Consider the following 21,915-nt stretch of genomic DNA (forward strand, 5'->3'; position numbering starts at 1 on the left):
AGGTATTTTTTGATTTCCTCTTTGATTTCTTCAGTGATCTCTTGGTTATTTAGTAACGTATTGTTTAGCCTCTATGTGTTTGTGTTTTTTACTTTTTTTTCCCTGTAATTCATTTCTAATCTCATAGCGTTGTGGTCAGAGAAGATGCTGGATATGATTTCAATTTTCTTAACTTTACTGAGGCTTGATTTGTGACCCAAGATACGATCTATCCTGGAGAATGTTCTGTGCACATTTAAGAAGAAAGTATAATCTGCTGTTTTTGGATGGAATGTCCTGTAAATATCAATTAAATCTATCTTGTCTATTGTGTCATTTAAAGCTTGTGTTTCCTTATTAATTTTCTATTTGGATGACCTGTCCATTGGTGTAAGTGAGGTGTTAAAGTCCCGCACTATTACTGTGTTGCTGTCGATTTCCTCTTTTATAACTGTTAGCAGTTGCCTTATGTATTGAGGTGCTCATATGTTGGGTGCATATATATTTAAATTGTTATATTTATGCAATTTAAATTGCATATATATTTATATGTTAGATTGTTGATCCCTTGATCATTATGTAGTGTCCTTCCTTGTCTCTAGTAACATTCTTTATTTTAAAGTCTATTTTATCTGATATGAGTACTGCTACTGCAGCTTTCCTTTGATTTCCATTTTCATGGAATATCTTTTTTCCATCCCCTCACTTTCAGTCTGTATGTGTCCCTAGGTCTGAAGTGGGTCTCTTGTAGACAGCATATAGTTGGGTCTTGTTTTTGTATCCATTCAGCAAGCCTGTGTCTTTTGGTTGGAGCATTTAATCCATTCACGTTTAAGGTAATTATCGATACGTATGTTCCTATGACCATTTTCTTAATTGTTTTGGGTTTGTTTTTGTAGGTCCTTTTCTTCTCTTGTGTTTCCCACTTAGGGAAGTTCCTTTAGCATTTGTTGTAGAGCTGGTTTGGTGGTGCTGAATTCCCTTAGCTTTTGCTTGTCTGTAAAGCTTTTGATTTCTCCATCGAGTCTGAATGAGGTCCTTGCTGGGTAGAGTAATCTTGGTTGTAGGTTCTTCCCTTTCATCACTTGAAGTCTATCATGCCACTCCCTTCTGGCTTGTAGAGTTTCTGCTGAGAAATCAGCTGTTAACCTTATGGGAGTTTCCTTGTATATTATTTGTCATCTTTCCCTTGCTGCTTTCAATAATTTTTCTTTGTCTTTAATTTTTGCCAGTTTGATTGCTATGTGTCTCGGCGTGTTTCTCCTTGGGTTTATCCTGTATGGGACTCTCTGCCCTTCCTGGACTTGGGTGGCTATTTCCTTTCCCATGTTAGGGAAGTTTTCGACTATAATCTCTTCAAATATTTTCTTGGGTCCTTTCTCTCTCTCTTTTCCTTCTGGGACCCTTATAATGTGAATGTTGTTGCGTTTAATGTTCTCCCAGAGGTCTCTTAGGCTGTCTTCATTTCTTTTCATTCTTTTGTCTTTATTCTGTTCCACAGCAGTGAATTCCACCATTCTGTCTTCCAGGTCACTTATTCGTTCTTCAGCTTCAGTTATTCTGCTATTGATTCCTTCTAGTGTAGTTTTCATTTCAGTTATTGTATTGTTCATCTTTTTGTTTGTTCTTTAATTCTTCTAGGTCTTTGTTAAACATTTCTTGAATCTTCTCGATCTTTGCCTCCATTCTTTTTTCTGAGGTCCTGGATCATCTTCACTATCATCATTATTCTGAATTCTTTTTCTGGAAGGTTGCCTATCTCCACTTCATTTAGTTGTTTTTCTGGGGTTTTATCTTGTTCCTTCATCTGGTACATGGCCCTCTGCCTTTTCATCTTGTGTATCTTTCTGTGAATGTGGTTTTTGTTCCACAGGCTGCAGGATTGTAGTTCTTCTTGCTTCTGCTGTCTGCCCTCTGGTGGATGAGGCTATCTAAGAGGCTTGTGCAAGCTTCCTGATGGGAAGGACTGCCTCGCCTGTAGTCTTTGAATAGAGAGCAGTTTGGGGACAAACTGGTACATCAGTTGGCAAACCAGTTTGAGATTTGCATACCAAAGGGAGCAGATGATAGCTTTAACTTCTATACCTTCCTCATAGGAGCCTCTCAGCGTCTTCCTCCCATTTCCAATTCTCCCAAGGGGAGACAGAAAAAATCTCAACACCAGAAATGGGACATGGCAAGCTTGGGGCACAGGTTCACATTTCTCTGATATTTTCCATCTCTTAGGTGACTGAAGCAGTGCTACATAGTGGTTAAGAACAGAGCAGGCTCTGAATAGACTATCCTGCACCATCCCTTGTTAGTTTGGTTCTCAAACTTTAGCATGTGTGAAGATCCCCTGGAGAGCTTGTTAAGACACAAACTGCTGGTTCTCCCCCCCGAGAGTCTCTGACTCAGCACCTAGGGGTGGAGCCTGAGAATGTGCATTTCTAACAAGTTCCCAGGTGACACTGATGATGCTGGTCCTGGGACCACATGTTGAGAACAATGGCCTTATGAGCTTCCCTAAGATGGCATCCACCTGTGTGAAAGGATAATCTTTGTGCCTACCACTTGTGGTTTCAGGGCTAAGTGAATAAATGTAAAATGCTCTTAGCTGTGAGTCATACTACTGTGCAAACACAGCCAATCTGGAGACTTTTGTCCCTGTTTTGTTTGCGTCTGTTTTGTTTTTGTCATGAGCCACTTAGCAGGAACCTCTTCCTCCACTTTCAAGCCCAAGGACACATGACTTTGGAGACTGAGTGTTTAACTTGACTGCAGTCATTGCAATTTTTCAGCTCTTCTGGGACATTATTTGAAATAGGGCTTTGCGTGCTGTGTTCAGCTCTTTGTGTATGTGGTAATGGGAACATACCTACGTGAGACCGAAGTTTTGGTGTCAGATCGTTGGCTTCTTTTTAGGGAAGGCAGGAGGGACTCGCCAGCCTTACATCAGCCTTGCCAATGGAGTTGTTATTCCCACTATGTACGAGGTCACAAACTCATGCCTTGAGAAAGCTCCCCCAAGGTTTGACTTAGGTCCAAGGGTAATTGTAAGGACACAAAGAGAAATATGGAAGTCTAGGAAACAACTGATCCATCACCCTGGAGATCGGAGCCTGGTGGGTGGGACCATGAATACAACCAGCCTCATCGACACTGCAGCTCTGCTCCTGGGACCCGGCCACCCACGCAGCGTCTCCGCTTCTCTCTGGGCATGTCCCGCTGAAACTCTGGGAGTAGAGAGGGTCTGATGGGGTCGTTATGCCAACACTCAGTATGGACTGTCCCTCTAGGGTAGCCCTCGATTTGGGTGTCTTGCTCTGGCTCAATCGTCAAAGCCAGGTAGCAGCCTGGAACTTGTTCCAGGCGCAAATTATGGCAGCGCCATGCTGAAAGAACTGCCAGGGAACTTTCCCCCCAGGGTGGGGTTGGCCCTGGCCTACCTAGTACTTTCAGGGAGATTGAGGCAGCCTGGCGTCATCAGAAGAACACAGATATTGGAGTCAGACAGACCTGGGTTTGAACCTTGGTTCTTCCACTTAAATCAATGAATTGTGGATATCACCCACCACACAGAGGTGTTGTAAAGATCAAGTATTATAAAGTGCACAGCATAGTGCCCGGCACAGTCTCTGAACTTAATAAATGATAAGATTCGGTATTTTATTTTTTAAAAACTGGAAAGACGGAAAAGTGAAAAAAAGAAAAAAGTACTTGGTTTTATCATCCTATCACTTAGCCCCTTATTACTGACAATGTGCAGTTTTCAATTCTTGTAGGGACTCGCTCATTATTTCATTTAAAGCTTTATATGCTTTGGATCTGTTTTCTTCCATGGTATTTTTTTAATGAACAGTCTGTTTTATATGGTTGTAGTTAAATAATTTTGCATTCTGATTTCTTTCACATGATAAAATATTTTTACATTATGAATTCTGTACGTAATTTGAGTGGACATGCTGTAATTTACATAAAATTACTTAGAGTTGGACACCTAATGATGGAACATTGGTTGAATAAATGGTACTGCATTTGTGTAATAAAATACTAAGCAGCCATTTAAAAAGATGTAGTCAAAGAATATTTGTTAATATAGAAATATGTTCAGATTATATGGAAAATGAGATGATTTTACCTCAAGATCCACTGCCTCCCAAATCTATCTGGATATTCACTGCCTCAATCTCAGCAGCTTTCAAACTTTAATAGGCCTCAGAATCACCAAGGGAGCCTGTTAAGTGCAGGTTTGGGGCCCTCCCCCTAGAATTTCATTTAGGAGATGGGGCTCAGGGATTGGTGTTTTTCCAAGGATCCAGGTGATTCTGATGTGGGAATGACACTCCCATTTCTACCTGTTGAAGCTGTACTTCATTTTCCAAGCTTCTCCTTCTACTTTCTCCTGAACGCCTAGAGCGTTCTGTTTCCTTGCCTTGTGGATCTTTGTGAAGCCTTCTGAATTGTAAGACTTTTCCTGGTCCTACAAGCAAACTCAGCTGGGCACCATGTCACATCCCTGGGCTTTGTGTCAAGCTCCGAGTGGGCTCCTGGATATAGATACTGAAATCCTGGAATCCAGGTTTTGTTTACTTTGCAGTGAAGAGAAAGTGGCCGAGCATTTCAGAACTCTTGAGCACACCTGGTATTAGCAGGAACTTTGAGGAATAAAGGCAGCCTGTCCAACCTTGGCAGAAAAAAATCTTATTTAAATTACCCTCACCTTGGCAATCAAGCTGTGAAAAGTCAATAGTTTGTCCTTTGTGCATTTACTCTGGTCTAAGCCAGAGATAACCAGTGTTCGTTGGAGAGGCTGGTTAAAAAACTTTAAGAGGCTTGTCATTCCTGGTGAATATCTCCAGGTTTTCATTCTCAGACTTTGTGCCATGGAGGTTATTCAAGGTAAGTTTCTCATCTTGCGGTTCACTTAGGGGCCATTCGAGTCAAAATTGAGATTGAGTTACCACCCAGCTACTTCTTCACTTAGGTTTTATTGGTTTGATTTCCCTCCTTCCTTAAACCAAATAATATTGGATACCCCTGTCAAGTCAGGTTTTTCTTGTCTTACACTATCCTTTATATTACAGGTCAGCTGTTGCAAATGCAGAGTTAGAAATATAACAACTAGTAAACATTATGTTGAGATGATACTGAATTTTTTCCCTTGTCTGTGAGGGAACTAGGCCAGGTTCTGTATAAATCTGTGGTTATTCTAGGTTTAAAAGCATTAATAGCTACAGAAAAGAATTCCCCAGAAGGAAACCTAAAGAGCCAAGATTAATAGAAAAAAAGCTCAGAAAAACCTCTCCCTTGCTTCACGTGAAAATATTAACTTGGTAGATTTGAAGCCCTGGATGACCTGAGAATTGGTACTATTGGGGGATGAAAGGATCTGGTTGATGAAGCGGTTCTGGCGGGAAATCACTGGATGGATTGTACTTGTCCACATGACTAACTCGGAGTCATTCTTCAGAGCTCTGTTTAGAAGTCGGCTCTAAAACCCCTACATCTGTAAAGCTTTATGTGATCCCACTCCTTGGAAAAAGTTCCTCGTTTATTCTACAGCCACAGCAGTACCTTATACACACTCTAAGGTCGTGTATGTCACAGTCTAGTGTAATGATGTTTGCACGCTGCTGTTCTCCACTAGACCAGAAACTCACTGGGCGTAGAGAGTGTGACTTATTTGTAGGGTCTAATCACCCGGTTAAATGCCTGGATATAGTGGTACTAAATAAACGGATGTGTAAATGAATGATGTGGGCGTGCTGCACTGAACAGGTGACACCAATCAGATAGACTGCCTTTTGGGGGTGTTTTCTGACAATTTCTGCAGTTACTAAATATAAAGCATCACCCTGTCAAGACGAATTTCCCTATAATTGTTAGAATAAATTAAGAATAAATGGTGAGGGCTTCCCTGGTGACGCAGTGGTTGAGAATCCACCTGCCAATGCAGGGGACACAGGTTCGAGCCCTGGTCCAGGAAGATCCCACATGCCGCAGAGCAACTAAGCCCGTGCACCACAACTACTGAGCCCGTGTGCCACAACTGCTGAGGCCTGTGTGCCTAGAGCCCGTGCTCTGCAGCGGGAGGGGCCACCGCAGTGAGAGGCCCACGCGTCACAGCTGGGGAAAAGCCCGCGCACGGCAGCAAAAACCCAACACAGCCAAAAATAAAATAAATAAAATAAATTTTTTTAAAAAAATAACCTTTCTAAAAAAACAATAAATGGTGAAAAAGACAAGTCCAGTATCTGCTTCTCCCTGGATTTCTTATGGCAACTGGGTATTCCCCAGCCCATTGGACCCCCAGATTGAAGGAACTACACCCGAAATTCTGCAGAAATCCGCTCAACGTTAGCCCACGAGCTGCTGTTAAACTCCTTTCCTGGGTTCTTGAATTCCACAGAAGGCTTAGCTGTCACAGATATGTGAACTTTGTATCTAGTGCTAGATATTAAATATTTCCCCAATCTCTAATTTTAAAGTGTTTGTATTAAAAGAGCCAGATGATTTTAGAATCGAAAGAAACCTCTTCATTTTACAGATTAGGACACCAACCTTCTTGAGAGACAGGCAGTTTTCGTTAGTGGCAGGAGCCCTAGAGTTGAGTCACATAGGCCAGGATTCAGGTCTTGGCTCTGCGGCTCAAATCACAGCCTCTTACTGGCTGTGTGATCATAAGCAGTTTATTTAATATTTTTTGAAGGTCAGTGTTTTCATTTGTAAAGTCCGGTTAAAAATCCATCTCCCTAGGTCAGGACAAGGGATTGCCTCAGGTAACGTGAACCAGAGATGCAATGGTAACATCTGCCCAGAGCAGATGTTCAACAATCTTGAGTCTCTGTCCTCCTTTGCCCAAGTCACACCATTTATGGCAGAGTCAGGACTTAGAAGTTTCCCTTGAGGCATTGTTAGGATGGCTTGTGCTTCCCGGCTTACGTGGCAGGACTCATGCCCATCAAGGACACTCGTTGCTGAGAGGCTGTGTTACATGAGCATTCGAATATGACAAGACTCAGGATTTACTGTAAAAACAATCTCCCTTCTGAGTTACATATTTTCTTGCTGTTGCTTTCTTCACGTTCCTTGCACTGAGAGTTATGGCACCCTCCGTATCAACTATCAGTAATAATTTTGTGTAACTGTGTGAATTAGCAAGATCGCTTCTATAAAGCACCAGAAACTCAGAGCAAACTATATAAACATTTTGGAAAAATAAGATCTACATAGCCTAATAAGTCTTCGATTTTAAAAAGTCACATTCTAGAATAAGAACTTAAATATTTGTGCTAAATTGAAAGGGTTTTGGAAACTAAAAGTGTTTTAAGCAAGGAAGCGTTAGTCACATGAACTGAGGTGGTTGTGAAACATTCATCAGGTGGGAGAAGCAGCATCATTTGTTCACAGTTCTCATTCTCCCAGAGTTCATTCGTCATTTCAAAAGACAACTCATTTTTCTATACTCTTCTTCCCTGTAAAGGCAGAAACCTGTGGGTTCTTACTGTGGGACGCTTTCCAAAGGAACACAGAATCGGGATTCCAGAATTCAAATACGTGGCAAATATGCATGGAGATGAGGTATGTGTATGGCTTGAATATCTGACATGTCACCAGAGAAGCTTCCCCTCGGGTCTCTTGTGCTCTGTCTAAATGCAAAGGAAGCAGCAGACACTGTAGCAAAAAATCTGGAAAGGTCTTCCGGTGAGGCCTTCTGCGAGGATCGAAGGAACCAGGTTCCAAAAACCAGCACAGCCATCTGGTTGTTTGCCCAGTGCCCTGTGCAGGTAACTGGAACTTTTTTTGTTTGGGGTCTGGAAGAACGACAGTGCCCCAGCTCTGGACTGCCAGCAAGTCCCCGAACTCCTGCCTGTGTTGGTTTTCCCCGTCTCCTGCTCAGCATCGAGGTGACCCAGCAGAGGAGCAATATTCTATTTGAACTAAAACAATCAGATCCCAACTAGCTATCCAAACTCCTAGGAGCTGGCTTTTTGAATGCTTTTGTCACTTTCTCTTAATCTAACACTTGGCGTTTTCAACGCTTAAGTTTAGAGCAGCGGTCCCCAACCTTTCTGGCACCAGGGACCGGTTTCATGGAAGACAATTATTCCACAGACCGGGAGGAGGCGGGGAATGGTTTCGAGATGATTCAAGCACATTACATTTATTGTGCACTTTATTTCTATTATTATTACATCGTTATATATAATGAAATAATTACACAACTCACCATAATGCTGACAGGAGGTGGAGCTCAGGCGGTAATGCGAGCGATGGGAAGCAGCTGTAAATACAGATGAAGCTTTGCTCGCGTGCCCGCCGCTCACCTCCTGCTGTGCGGCCCGGTTCATAACAGCTTGCGGACTGGTGCCAGTCCTCGGCCCAGGGTTGGGGGACCCCTGGTTTAGACCGTCAAGCTTAGGGCTCTGTCATCCCCATCATTCAGCAAACCCTTAAATTCCGTCATGATGTCTCGCCTCTTTTCCAGCTTATCGGGGATCCACTCTCTTTTTATTTTGCTTTGTTTTGTTTTATGTTATTTATTTTACATTTTGCAAAATACCCTTTACCACGCCTGCCTGCCCAGCCATTCTTGCCAGGTATTTGAAGGTGCTCCTCTACATTTCTCACCTTCCTTCCTCAGAGTATTTTGAGAATACGACAATTGCAGGATCTTCTGTTCCCCAGAACCCCACACAACTGGGCAATCCAGTGGGAGGGAAAGATAGTGCCCAGTCTTGACAATAAAGAAAATTGACGTAGGAATATCAAACGCACTTAACTTTAAGGAATGTCAAAGAACAGGAATATTCCTATAAGCATAACCTGCTGACTTGTTATGACACTTCCAGGTCTGCAGTAGCGTGGGTGGCACACGCTGCTCGAATGCTGGGCTTCCTGTCCTGGCTTAACCCTCCCCAACCCCAGGGCGCCACCCCGCGTGACACACACACATTCTGCCCTTCCCAGGCACACTGCTCAACCCATCCTGGTCCTGCCGAGCCAGGGGACTTCTTGTCACTGGAGCTCAGATGCAAACACTTGCCTTTGAGAGAGTGGTTGGTCTTTGAACCTGATTTGGGGGTGGTTGGAAGTTACTTTTTTAAGCATAATGGGCTTTGCTGGAAAAGGCTTGATATTGCTGGGAGTCTGACCAAAGCTGTTTTTAACAAAACAACTATTCATGACAGACAGCAGCCCAGACTTCCTTTCTCTTTTGCTATCTAGTCAATTGATCGAGGTCCTGTGGGATCCATTTTTAATAAGAGACATTGACTCCAGTAGCTTATTTATTGAATTCCTGGCATTTCAGAGGTTGCAGCCTGACGCTCAGAAGTTAATCCTCTCAGTTGAAACTTCCAAAGAAAAGCAAGAGTCCTTCCTCTCACTCACCCCTGAATTCACTTGTACTTTCCCAAGTTTCTGACATCTTGCCCTCCAGGTAGTTAATGTATCCCATCAAATCAGGGCTCTCTCGTTCACTGTTGTTCTTTGAGGAATGCTAAGGACTGAGATGACTCAGAGGGAAAAGTCCCAGTGTGTTTCGTGTGTGGGAACCTAAAGTCCTGCTATCCCCTGTGTGTCCCAGCTGGTAGCAGTGTCTGGCGGCTCTGGGGGCCATTGAGAAACTTATTATCCTGAATTTAGAGCTTGTATGTTCTGTCCTCCTGGAGCCACTAGGAGCTGGGGAAAGTGATGGCGTATCCCAGGAGCAAAAGGGTCACTTGGATTAGAAGGTTTAATCACCTTACTCATCCATCTTCTCTTAGACCTTTTGGAATTGAAAGAGCATTTTCAAGAACCCACTCTTAAAAAGCAACATAGATAATATTTGGGGGCAGTAATTCTTAACCTTCTTTAGTTGGATTCCTTGCTATTCTGGCACAAACTTTGAATGCTGATCTCAGGGTCCATGGATCTTCTAGGAGTTTGTGGATCTCACGTGGAGAAGCCCAGCAGGGGTCATATGTGTACCGAGTAGTGTGGTGGACAGAATTGACCACGGTATTTTTTAAATGTTTCCTCTTTTCCCTGGACCCCACCTCAGTGTGTGCGTGTGTGTGTGTGTTGCCCACACTTAACCCCATGGCCAGGCAACCACTGAGCGTCAGCACCATCAGGAAGACCCAGTCATGTTGAGCACACACACCATTTTCCCCCGAGAATCTTCACCTACTTCGTGATGCCTTCTTTTAGAATCGGGTCTTTATTAAATTAAAAATAACCTGTTATTATTACAAAATCAACATACGTACATCTTAGAAGAAAGAAAACATTGTATACTGACCTTCTACAAATTAGGACTGTCGATTCCTTATCATTTATCCTTCCAGATATTTTTGTCTGTGCAGTTTCACCAAATGAGCAATGGTAATTTGCTCTTTGTAACATTTTTCAGTTAATACAAGCTACCCTTTCATGTCAGTAAATGTTTATCCTATCTTTACCTTATATCCCATGTTCTAGTTTCTCCAGTTGTCCTCAAAATGTCCCCCGAAGTGTCCATTCAGAATTCTGTCCAAGATTATGCATCATACGTGGTTGACATATCCCTTGAATCTCTTTTCATCTAGCACGTAAAGAATCTTTTCATGACGCTAGACTTGAGCGTGAACGTTGATCCATTGTGTGTCCTGCAGAACGTCCCACATTTTGGATTGTTTCCTTCCTTATAATATCATCGATTTTGTGCCTCTCATCCCCCTATTTACTTCAAACTGGAAGTTAAATCTAAAGGTCTGTGGGATTCAGGTGAAACATTTTTGGCTACTGTGTATCTTCGGAATCGTGAGTTCAGGCTAATTAGCCTGGCTACATCCGGAATGCATGAAGCACGCTGAGGGGAGCAAAATCTACTTAAAACGGCCCATTTTCAGGTGAGAATTGTTACAAAAGAGTGAAGTCAAACCTCCTCTGGTTTTGTATGATATTCCTCTTGTTCTCAATCACCTTGTCATGAGCTCATGTCCTCACGATGCTGCATCGATCAGGCTGGCAAGTTCCCCTCCATACAGCACTCGTCGACAAGAAAAGAGTAACAGTAGCCAACATTTACTGCGCATGGACTACGCTAAGTGCTTTGTAGGCGGCCTTTCTTTTGCTCACTTCTGCAGAAGGCATGTTTGTTAGTGCGTTGACCAGGAAGGGAATGCAGGTTTCTTTCTGTTGGTCCTCTGGGCCTGCATCAGAGCCTGAGCAGTGAGCCTTTCCCAGCTATGGCTCTGCCTCCTTGACCCCCTCCACTGCCTTTGGAACGCTCTTCTTTTAGTGTTTTCCTTTTTACATGTAGATCTATGATCTATCTCAAATTAATTTTTGTTTGGATGGATTCCCAGTTGTTCCAGCCCCGTTTGATTAGAAGATTTGGGCTCATTCACCATGTGAAAGCGTAGCAGACTCTTAGAGTAAGACTGGAGTGAGCATCTCCATGTCACTTTTCTCTGTCCCTGTCTCATGCCTGCTGCCCGCCTCCCCTCCCTGATTGCCGGGGAGTCACACGGGGGAGCCGACGGAAAGAGCACCTGCCGCCCTTGATAAACCTTTGTCACCTGCTGTTCATGCTTTTTCAGAGTGAGGGAGACATTTCTGAGCTTCTAACTTTTCTCATTTTAGTAAGACTAGCAGGTGTTTTCCTGGTTTATCCAGGTTCTTGTCTGTACACACATCAGCGTGTGGAATTGTAGAAGCCCCAGTCCCAGATGTCATTCACACAGGCTCCTAATCGGCAGTGTGCGCACACCTGACGTCCAATCCTTGTTATTCATTGGGAGGGATGAGACCAGAGGTCCCTGGGCGGGGCTCTCTGCCATTCTCCTGCTCCACAAACATTCACATCGTTTGGGAGTGGGGTCTTTGTCCCCCTCGCCCTCCCCTGACACCTCCTTCTGCTACTGGCTGGCTTTGTAGTAAACTATTACCTATAATCTAAAATCAGAGCTTTAATGAACGCTGGGACCATCATACTGGAAATGGAAACATCTAGTACCCTCAGCCTAAATGTGGGTGCAGGAGAGAAGCCTGGAAAATCACTCCTTGCTCCTTCCTCGAGCCCTCCCTGTACTATGTTTTGTGCCTATCTGCCATCCCATGTTTTAAAATTTTTGCAGGAAAGAAAATCTTATACCTGGGCAATCTCTAGATTGTTAAGACATCTCTAATCCCTGTCTAATGGAAATATCCAAGTGAGGCATGACTATGTGTTTAAAAAGTTGGGTGCCTGGAATTTTAAGCTAATCCAGGAGCAGGCAAAGTGCAGGTGAGAGGTTGGGTCCACAGGTTCCCTTGACTGCAGGGCCCATGGTCTTTAAGTATGGGGGGAGGTATTCAGTCTATGTCTGTTAAGCATAACTGAATTGCCAATTCTGATTCTTTTTATTTTCTAGAGTTTTTTTTTTTTAAGCTTCTGTTTCTTAAACATCAATGAATTATTTTTCCTATGATGGTTTATTTGGGTATAGAGTTCTGAAATACCCACATCACACTTAGAATTTCACATTTGGTGGCATTAATTTATAGTTTATTGGATTCCAGACACATAGTGGAAAGGAAAAACATTGCAAAAATATGGATAATGGTGATCATAGTTTTCAACCTAAAAATAAAGGCTAAATGGTTTTTTGCACACCTTCTAGGTATAAGAGACATTTAGACAGTAGTTTGTATGTCTAAATGTCTATATTTAGAGGGTATTTTAATGTTCTACATGAACAACAGGACATAATATCCAAAATTGTGCCTATCCTGGAAAATCTTGGGCTGTGTAGTCAACATGCAATAGAGGTTCCAAACTTACTAAAACAAGACAAAACAAAGCTTGCCACTTCTCAAGCCCTTTTTTCCACCTCTATCCCAGATGATGACAAAATGTCCTGTTACACAGCATGGCTTTGGATAATTATTTCCTTTTGCATTTAGACCAAACTAATCCTTATTCCAGGCGAAGTGTCTAATTCCTTTTAAGCATGTATTAAATTCCTCATATAATTATCCTCTTTCTCTCCATCTCCTTTTGGTGAGGGTGGGCCGGGGAGCCAGGGTGTCGAGTCCTTGGCATGATCAGAATTGCTGGCCCCCAGCCCTGTGAAGTGTGTTCAGTATTGAACGTCCTTTCAATGAACTAACTTGATCATTTGTATCTCCCCTCTCACTGAGAACCTTAAGTCCTCATGTTTTCAGAAAGTTCCTCCTCAGAATAGTCATGACTTTGTAATGGATTTGGCAACAGTAACCAACAATCATTTATTGAGCACGTGATATACCAGGAGCTGGGCGAGATACCAGGGCTACACAGGAAGCTGGTTAGGATCCCTGCCGTCGGACCTTGGATGGTGGAGTTGCGGGGGGGTAGGGGGGTCAGTCAGGGTCGGTCAGGCCATTGTTATATGTGTGAGCCCTATCAGGAGAGCACAGGTGAGGAGAGTTAAAGGACCACCTAGGCAGGTCATGGAACCCGGACTTGGGGAGGCCACGGAAAAGTGTGCTAGATAATGTAATATTTAGGCTAATACTTGAAGATGAAGGATTTAGCTAGGCAATCAGACAAATGAATTAAGTCTGTACCACACCATGTGGAGCCCCAGAACTGACAGGCTTATTTTCCCCCAGAAGCTGCATTACAGTGTAGCATTTCAAGAATGGACTCCACCGTTAGGAGAGCTGAAGTGTTGGCACTACCCTCTAATTCACTCTCACACAATACACTACCCAGTTGTGGACTGTTGCTTCAAAATTTTTTTCCAATTGTTCTTAGAAGTGCTAGAACACTCGTTTTTATCTATCTAACAAATTCCCACTTGACTGAATTGAAGAAAAACTGATAGAGAATTTATTTTCTGCTTTCTGGGTTCTTGCCGTCTTTTTTTTTTTTTTAATTTATTTTATTTATTTATTTTTGGCTGCATTGGGTCTTCATTGCTGCACGTGGTCTTTCTCTAGTTGCGGCGAGCAGGGGCTACTCTTCACTACAGTGCGCGGGCTTCTCATTGCGGTGGCTTCTCTTGTTGCAGAGCACAGGCTCTAGGCGCGCGGGCTTCAGTAGTTGTGACACACGGGCTCAGTTGCTTCACGGCATGTGGGATCTTCCCGGACCACGCCTCGAACCCGTGTCCCCTGCATTGGCAGGCAGATTCTTAACCACTGCACCACCAGGGAAGCCCCATCTTTTTTTTTTTTTAACTTTTTATTTTATACTGGAGTATAGTTGATTAACAATATTGTGTTAGTTTTAGGTATGCAGCAAAATGATTCATATACATATACATGTATCTATTCTTCTTCAAATTCTTTTCCCATTTAGGTTGTTACATAATATTGAGCAGCATTCCCTGTGCTGTACAGAAGGTCCTTGTTGGTTACCTATTTTAAATGTAGACATGTGTACATGTCAATCCCAAACTCCCTGACTGTCCCTTCCCCCCCACCCTCCCCCCGGTAACCATAAGTTCCTTCTCGATAAGTCTGTGAGTCTGTTTCTGTTTTGTAATAAGTTCATTTGTATCATTTTTTTTTAGATTCTGCATATAAGCGATATTATACAATATTTCTCTTTCTGACTTACTTCACTCAGTATGACGATCTCTAGGTCCATCCTGGGTTCCTGCCATCTTAATGACCAGATGAATTATCAGAGAAAGACTCTAGAAGCTGATGTGCTCACCCAGACTTTCAGGCTCTTCATTAGGGATTCTTTCATTAAGTCCACACTCTCACAAAAGGAGCTAAATGAAAGGCTGGTTAAGCTAACGGAAACAGTTTTGACCACATTCTTTTTTAAAATTTTAGTCTCTCTAAGGTTTCATATTCAAAGACTTAATTTTAAACGAATGGAGGTCTATACATAAAACATGAATGAGTGTTTGAGACATTTATATTAAGGTTGAGAAGAATTAACTTGAATAATATGTGGCATAAATTTGCTGTTACAGAGACAGGAAAATGTGGTCCAAGAAAACAAGAGGACTTTGTTTAACTCCCTCTGAAATTTCATCTGTTTACCTCACCATTTTTTTAATTATCTGACTCTTAATTGGTTCTTTATCATACTTCCAAGATTTTTCTTTCATCCTCTGCAGTTACGAACTTGTGGTTTGTTTTGGAATATGGCGACAAACAGAAAATACCTCGGTCACACATTCGTTACCTTGAAAGAATCATGATTTTATCGTTTTTGTAAAAATAACATAGGTTTTCTTTAATTTAAAAAGCAATACTAGAAAAATAAGAGGAAATAAAAACTTCGGAATACTATCGCTCAGAAATCACCATCATTAGTATTTGCCAGATGCTATTCTAGACATCTATGTATTTCTACAGTAATAGAATGAGAGGAATCAAAAGGATATAAAATGAAATGTGTGTCATATTATACGTGTTATCTTTAAATAGAAGTATGAGGTTTAACTTTACTTGAATTTAACAGAATAGAACTGAAGTGAAATGAAAATAATTGGTGAACTTGGTATTTTCTCAAAATAAGAAATTATCGGAAGATTCTTCTAAAGTCAAAAAATTAGGAAAAACTGAAATTATAATGATTTGAAATATATATATTTTTAAACTTTGGATAATATCCTATGACCCATTGCTGGGAAAAGTGAAGGAATTAGCACTTTGAAAAGTCTTCTGTCCTCTCCTTTCCTCTCCCCCGGCACCCACCCTTGCCGTTAGCTATAAACCTTAACTTTTACCTTCTATCCTATACCCACACCACCACAGTTGCTTAATTTAGTTCTATAGCTTAATCACAGCTTCTTACTCTTTGTTTTCATTTTCTTGTGGGTGGATGAATTTAACTGCCAACTCCTGTCTTGAGTTTAGGCGTGCATGACAATGTAGGATTCAGATAGTTAAGAGGAAATTCACATTTAGAACCATGTGGGGATTCCAATATATCTCACTTGGTACTTGACCTGGGACTCAGAGGGGCCTCAGGTTTTTCCTTGTACGTCCCTCTAATGGAACCATCCTACAGTCTCCAACCAGCATTTAGAAATCTCGCTTCCTTCTCTCTTTCCTTGACCTTTTCTCTTCCCCAACCCCTGGCCAGAAAAGCCCCTTCAACCAACCACACTGCCCACCTTTAAAGCCACCTTTCACAGCTTAAAATTGCCAGCCCCTCCTCCACTGGTTTCAGGGAAGCCAGTAAGGAGTGTCCAAATGTGCGTGATCTTCCAAAACACCGAATTGGAAACCCAGTGTGTGACTCACTTGACTTTTTTGGTTATTAAGGACCTTTTGTAAGGTTTGTAAGGACCTTTTTCAAGTGACAATTTTGACTGTAAAAACAAAAATCACAGTGGTGGAAGAAGATAGACATGAGTAGGAAAAAAATTGCAGTCAGAATGGAATTTACTTCCACTCTGAATTTTATGGCTACCTATAAATATGTAATTTACATATTTAAAATTTTCTTAGTTCCATTTTAATTATTCTGTGTTCATTAGGATAATAAATTCATAAAATGTGATCTCTTTACTTGCCAGCGAGGGGCATAAAATATGGAATTGCTCATCCTTTGTCCCAACAATGAATTGCTACAGAGCAGTCATAAATGAAAATTCTTTTCCTGCCCATGGCCTTCATTAATGCACCAGAAGCACTGTCCTTATTTAAACACCTGCTGCCCTGATTTCCCATATACTAACTCCTCTACAACATCTGATCGCATGTAAGAGGTAAATATTCCTTACTTAGAAGCAGAATCTTTGAACTCAGGATTACAGGGGGAAAGTAATATAGCCTAATCAAATCTTTCTAGAATAAGGTTGAATATGTGAATTCCTTTAAAAAAAAAAAAAAGGAAATCTCTCCCTTGGGGATTGTAAAGCAAGCTCTTTCACAGGCCTTCAGTTTCCCCGTCATTGTTGGTACATAAGGTAATTTTAGGTGAATGTGACCATGTTTGTTTTCATAGTCATGCTTTTATTTTACTATACAATTAGAAACATATCTAGCAAAATGGTAATTATACAAAGTTTCTTATTTTTAATGTAAGTAAAAAGTGATCCAATTTAAAGAAAATGCAAACTAAATAATAGTATAGATAATATGCAGATAAGGCAAAAAATTGTGAGGATGTTGTGCCAATGAAACATGAGGATGTGGAAATCAGAAATACAGAGGTACGGCAAAAATTGCACAAATGTGCAAGAGGGGAATTTGGAGATAAAAGAACTTGGAAACAGGGGAATATGAAAATCAGACCTATTTAAATTAACCTACTTAAATTATGCATATTACAAATTCATATTTTTCTCTATTAAAATCTACATGTCTACTGCAGTGGTTCTCCACATATCATCCACCGAGACACGCACCACGGCTCTCCCGTGTGCCAGGCATGCCTGTGGAGATGCACAACTCCCTGCCTGATCTCTAGCTCCCCCTCTCGCCACCACTCCAGGAAGTATTTGGAAGACAGACAAACTGGAAATAGGATAATAAGAATAACCTTTACTCCACTCTAATTCATTTTTAGTAAATTATTTACGGATAGGTACTTCTTTTTAAATTAACTTAAACCCAAAAAACAAAAACCTTTTACTCACAAAGGTTTTGCAGCACACCAATGATGGATTGCCACATGCCAGAGTATCAGTATACCTGAGAAACGGTGGTCTGACACCTGGTTTTGGTCTCACATATCATGTGTAGTGTTTCTTGTTGGGGAACTTGTGCTTTGGGGACTGTTTTCCTTGTTTTCCTCTCACCTAACAATATCCTCTTCTCTCTTTAACACCTATAGACTGTAGGGCGGGAACTGCTGCTGCATTTAATTGAATATCTCGTAACCAGCGATGGAAGAGACCCTGAAATCACAAATCTAATTAATAGTACCCGGATACACATCATGCCTTCAATGAACCCAGACGGATTCGAAGCTGTTGTAAAGCCCGACTGTTTTTACAGTAAGGGAAGGTAAGCACAGGCTAGTCTATCTTTATTTAAAACACAACAAAACCATAAAAAGGCCCCCATCAGATCAGACCCCTTCGCCCTATAAAGAGATGTTAGTGAACCATCTCATAACCTGTGTCGTGTCACTGCTGTGCTGGAAAGTTTTCAGGGCTGCCCATTGCTTTGACCTTGAGAAGTAAAATCTTGAGCAAGGCTGCTTTACCCCTGCACCTGCCTCACTGCTCCGGCTTCATCGCCTCTTTCCCCGCACTCACCCTGCTGCAGCCGCTCAGACCTCCCTTCATCTCCTGCAACCACCAGCTGCCTTCTCACCCCTGGCATTTCCCACCCCTCCCCCCGTACCCTGCTTCAATAGCATTTCCTCAAAGCCTCCTTCCCTAACCTATCAGATATTAGATCCCCAATTATTCTCACATCACCTGGCACTTTACCCTCATAGCACAATCTTTAATGTCTCATTTCTTGTTTAATGTCTACCTGAGGGCAGGAATGCTGCCTGTTGTGTTCATCCCTGTTAAATCCCAGGGCCTAGGGTAGTACCTGGACCCTCAATAAACAGGTTGATTTATTAAGCCAGCACACGAACTAATCACAAAGAAGACTGAGTCTTGTAGTATTTCTGATTTAAAGTTTATTGTGTTTCAAGCAGCCTCAGGAAGTTTGGAACTTCTCAAATGTCTGATAAACATTGATATTTGTGCAATTAAAAATTTGTTTTTACCAAAGATTAATAAATCACCCCTTGATTCCCTTCCACATTTAAGTTTTTTAGCATATTTAAACATGGCCAGTCCACTTTTCAGAAATACATTTATATAAAATAGCACATTCCTGTTGTTTCTGTTACCAATTGCTATGGAACAAACTGCCCCCAAATTGAGGGACTTAAAACAACCACCTCTTTATTTACTCTCCACTATGTAAGTTAGGCATTTGGGCAGGGCAGAGCAGGGATGGCTAATCTCTATGCCATGATGTCAGGGGCCTCAGCTGGGGTCTGGCTGGGACCGTATCTCTAGAGTCTCAGTGCTGACTGTCACCTGGGTTCCTCATTCTTGCACATGGACCCTTGACGTGGACAGCATTGGGGTCTCAGGGCTCCAAATGGGAGTGTCAAGAGCAAAAGCCCCGAAATGCAAACACTTATCAGACCTCCGCTTACATCCGAATCACTACTGTCCCACTGGCAAGAACAGGTCTCACGGGAGGGGACAACATATTGTGTGAATGCCAGCTGTGATTCATTGGAGGCTGCCCAGGCAACCATCTACCACCTCTGTATTCATATTTGGAAAAACACCTGGAGCCCAAAGCAAAGGTCTACACACTGCACGAATCTGCTCCCTCAGACAGCAATAGTAAACCCTAAAAAATTCTTTCTTTTAAAGGGAAAATAGTAACTTCTATGACCTGAATAGAAATTTCCCCGATGCTTTTGAATTTAATAATGTACCAAGGCAGCCTGAAACTGTGGCAGTCATGAAGTGGCTGAATACAGAGACATTTGTCCTTTCTGCAAACCTCCACGGTGGTGCCCTGGTGGCCAGTTACCCATTTGATAATGGTGTTCCAGGTAAGCAAACTTGGGCCCAGCTCTTGCTTTCTAAGTCCAGAGTGAAACTGCAAACTCTCTGCCTCTGAATGGGGATACACTCTTCCTCTCCCCACTTAACTTCTCTGGCAGGGATAGAAAGAGCCCCATTCTCTTGACCCTCAGCTATCCTTCCTACAATTTATAAACGGTAGATGGGCAAAGTGGCTGAACTGATAACAACACGGGATTACTTGACATTCATCAGTGAAGCGGTAAAATTGGGATTTAAATTAGCCCACAAGAGGCAACACGGCTAAATAAATAAATAAATAAAACTAATCATGTAAGTAATAATTCCTGATTCCTCTTAAAACTGTGGGATAAGGTATGTACCAAGGACTTAAAGTATTCGAGTGGCTTCATTTAACCCCTACAGTACCTAAGGAAAGTTTACTGACCTCCAGAAATCAGCAAGAGTGACTAAGAGGGTATTTAACTTTTAAGCTGACTGAGAAGGAGTTTAGACATGTACATGGTTATTTTGTGTGATATTGCCTTCTGTATGTCCATTAAAAACTAGGAAGAGGACTAAAGGGAGTATTCGTGGAAGTGGGTAGAGGATCTCACTAGGAAATTAGAGCCTTTGTGTGTGATGTGATGATGCATGTGCTAATATGGTGTGTGCTTCCTCCGACTATAACTTCAACTAAAAGGTCTTGGTCTGTCTTTCACGTACAGCCACTGGGACATTATACTCTCGGAGCTTAACCCCTGATGATGATGTTTTTCAATATCTTGCACGTACCTATGCTTCAAGAAATCCTGACATGAGGAAAAGAAATCCATGTAGAACTAAAATAGAGTTTCCTGGTGGAATTGTAAATGGATACTTTTGGTATCCACTCAAAGGTGAGTTTCTCTTCGTTCTGCTATTCTCCTTACTGCCTTCACCCAGAGGTGCCAGCTGGCCTTCACCCCAGCAGTTGCCAAAAGTTAGGCACAGTGCAGTCCCTTCAGTCGTGTCTCTGTCAGCTAATATCACAGAGCAGTGAGGGGAACTGATCATTTGAGAGATGCTCAGGCATGCTCCCCACTGCCAAAGCCTCCTGAGTTCAGACACTGGTTCAGCATTTACCTTGGAGCTGGGAACTGTGCCAAGAAAGATGAACAGGACACAGATATTAAGCCCAAGTTTAAGAGAGAAGAGCAACATACAAATAAATAATTGTGATGGCATGTAATGTGAATAAAAGTAGAGATTTAGGGCTTCCCTTGGTGGCGCAGTGGTTAAGAATCCGCCTGCCAATGCAGGGGACACGGGTTTGAGCCCTGGTCCGGGAAGATCTCACATCTTAGTTGCACAGAGCAACTAAGCCCGTGCACCACAACTACTCAGCCTGCACTCTAGGGCCCGCAATCCACAACTACTGAGCCCGCGTGCCTAGAGCCCGTGCTCTGCAACAAGGAGAGCCACTGCAATGAGAAGCCCGCCACCGCATCGAAGAGTAGCCCCCGCTCGCTGCAACTAGAGAAAGCCCGCATGCAGCAAGGAAGACCCAACGCAGCCAAAAAATAAAATAAAATTTTTTTAAAAGTATAGATTTAGAAAAGGTACAGTGTACCACAGAGGTGTAAAGCCAAAATAAATCAGGGAGTAGTGAAGGCCTTAGAGAAATGTAATGCTTACGTCTCATCCAGTGGGGACAGCTGCTACTTAGAACAAGGCAATTATTGCCATGCAGCAGTGGGGGGCAGTATTGCCAGATCTTCCAGTTTGTGAAGCAAGCTGGATATTTCCATGAAGTCTCCTGATTTTAAAACCACTTTGCAGGCTAAACAAAAGAGCCCTCTAGTTTTTCTCCCTTGGAACAGGATGGCCAGGTGAGGGAGGGAGTGAGGAGCTGGCCATGTAGGGAACATGGTGGAGGGGTGTTCTTGTCAGAAGGAATAATATAAGCAGAAGCCCAGGGGTGTCAGAGTCCTAGTCTGGAAATTGACAGAGAATAGGAGGGACCTAGGACAGAAGGGTGAGAGGGGAGACAGTGGGCTGGAACCAGGTTTCCACTGCCTCAGTGGAAAGTGCCCCCTTCCAGACTGGTCAGCTGATCCTACCAACAGCAACCCCCAGCCTGCATTTCTGCATACAGGCTACTTCCTCAGTCGTCACTTTGGATGCACAGGCTATCAAGTAGTCTTGCACAAGCCGGGACTTTTGTGTCTGGGCGGGTCTCTGCCAGCTTTCCAGATAATATAAATAAGTATAGACCACAAGTGAGAGGAACCAGGACCAGCCAGATACCACAACATCCCAAACTTCTCTCCGCTGTCCAGAGAGAGCCTCCCCAATCCCACCACAGGGCTGAGTCCCCGCTCACTACTCTCCACAGGGAGGAAAGGGCCCCCTCCTGCCCAGCAGCAGCGCTGTCCTTCATGTGTGTTGTCTGTAACTTTCAAGACAGATCCGGATGTGTGGGAGATTAACTAGAAACCTAATTTTGCTGTTG

General features: G+C 42.5%; 1 protein-coding gene across 7 annotated transcripts in view; it reads left to right on the plus strand.

Annotated features, from left to right (window-relative positions):
- The window catches only part of CPM (carboxypeptidase M), a 92,717-nt gene that overhangs the window by 37,157 nt on the left and 33,645 nt on the right, over positions 1-21,915 (plus strand). For 3 of the 7 annotated variants that reach the window (XM_082422857.1, XM_082422856.1, XM_082422858.1), the window contains exons 3-6: positions 7,445-7,542; positions 17,705-17,877; positions 19,266-19,450; positions 20,150-20,320. In XM_082422857.1, coding sequence (XP_082278983.1) covers positions 7,445-7,542; positions 17,705-17,877; positions 19,266-19,450; positions 20,150-20,320 — 627 coding nt within the window. Of the gene's footprint in view, positions 1-7,444; positions 7,543-10,535; positions 10,839-17,704; positions 17,878-19,265; positions 19,451-20,149; positions 20,321-21,915 lie in introns of those variants that run through there. The other 4 variants (XM_082422859.1, XM_082422862.1, XM_082422860.1 and 1 more) reach the window with 3 other exon arrangements.

This window comes from Balaenoptera physalus (assembly GCF_965194825.1).
Source record: "Balaenoptera physalus genome assembly, chromosome: 13".
Taxonomy (NCBI): Eukaryota; Metazoa; Chordata; class Mammalia; order Artiodactyla; family Balaenopteridae; genus Balaenoptera; species Balaenoptera physalus.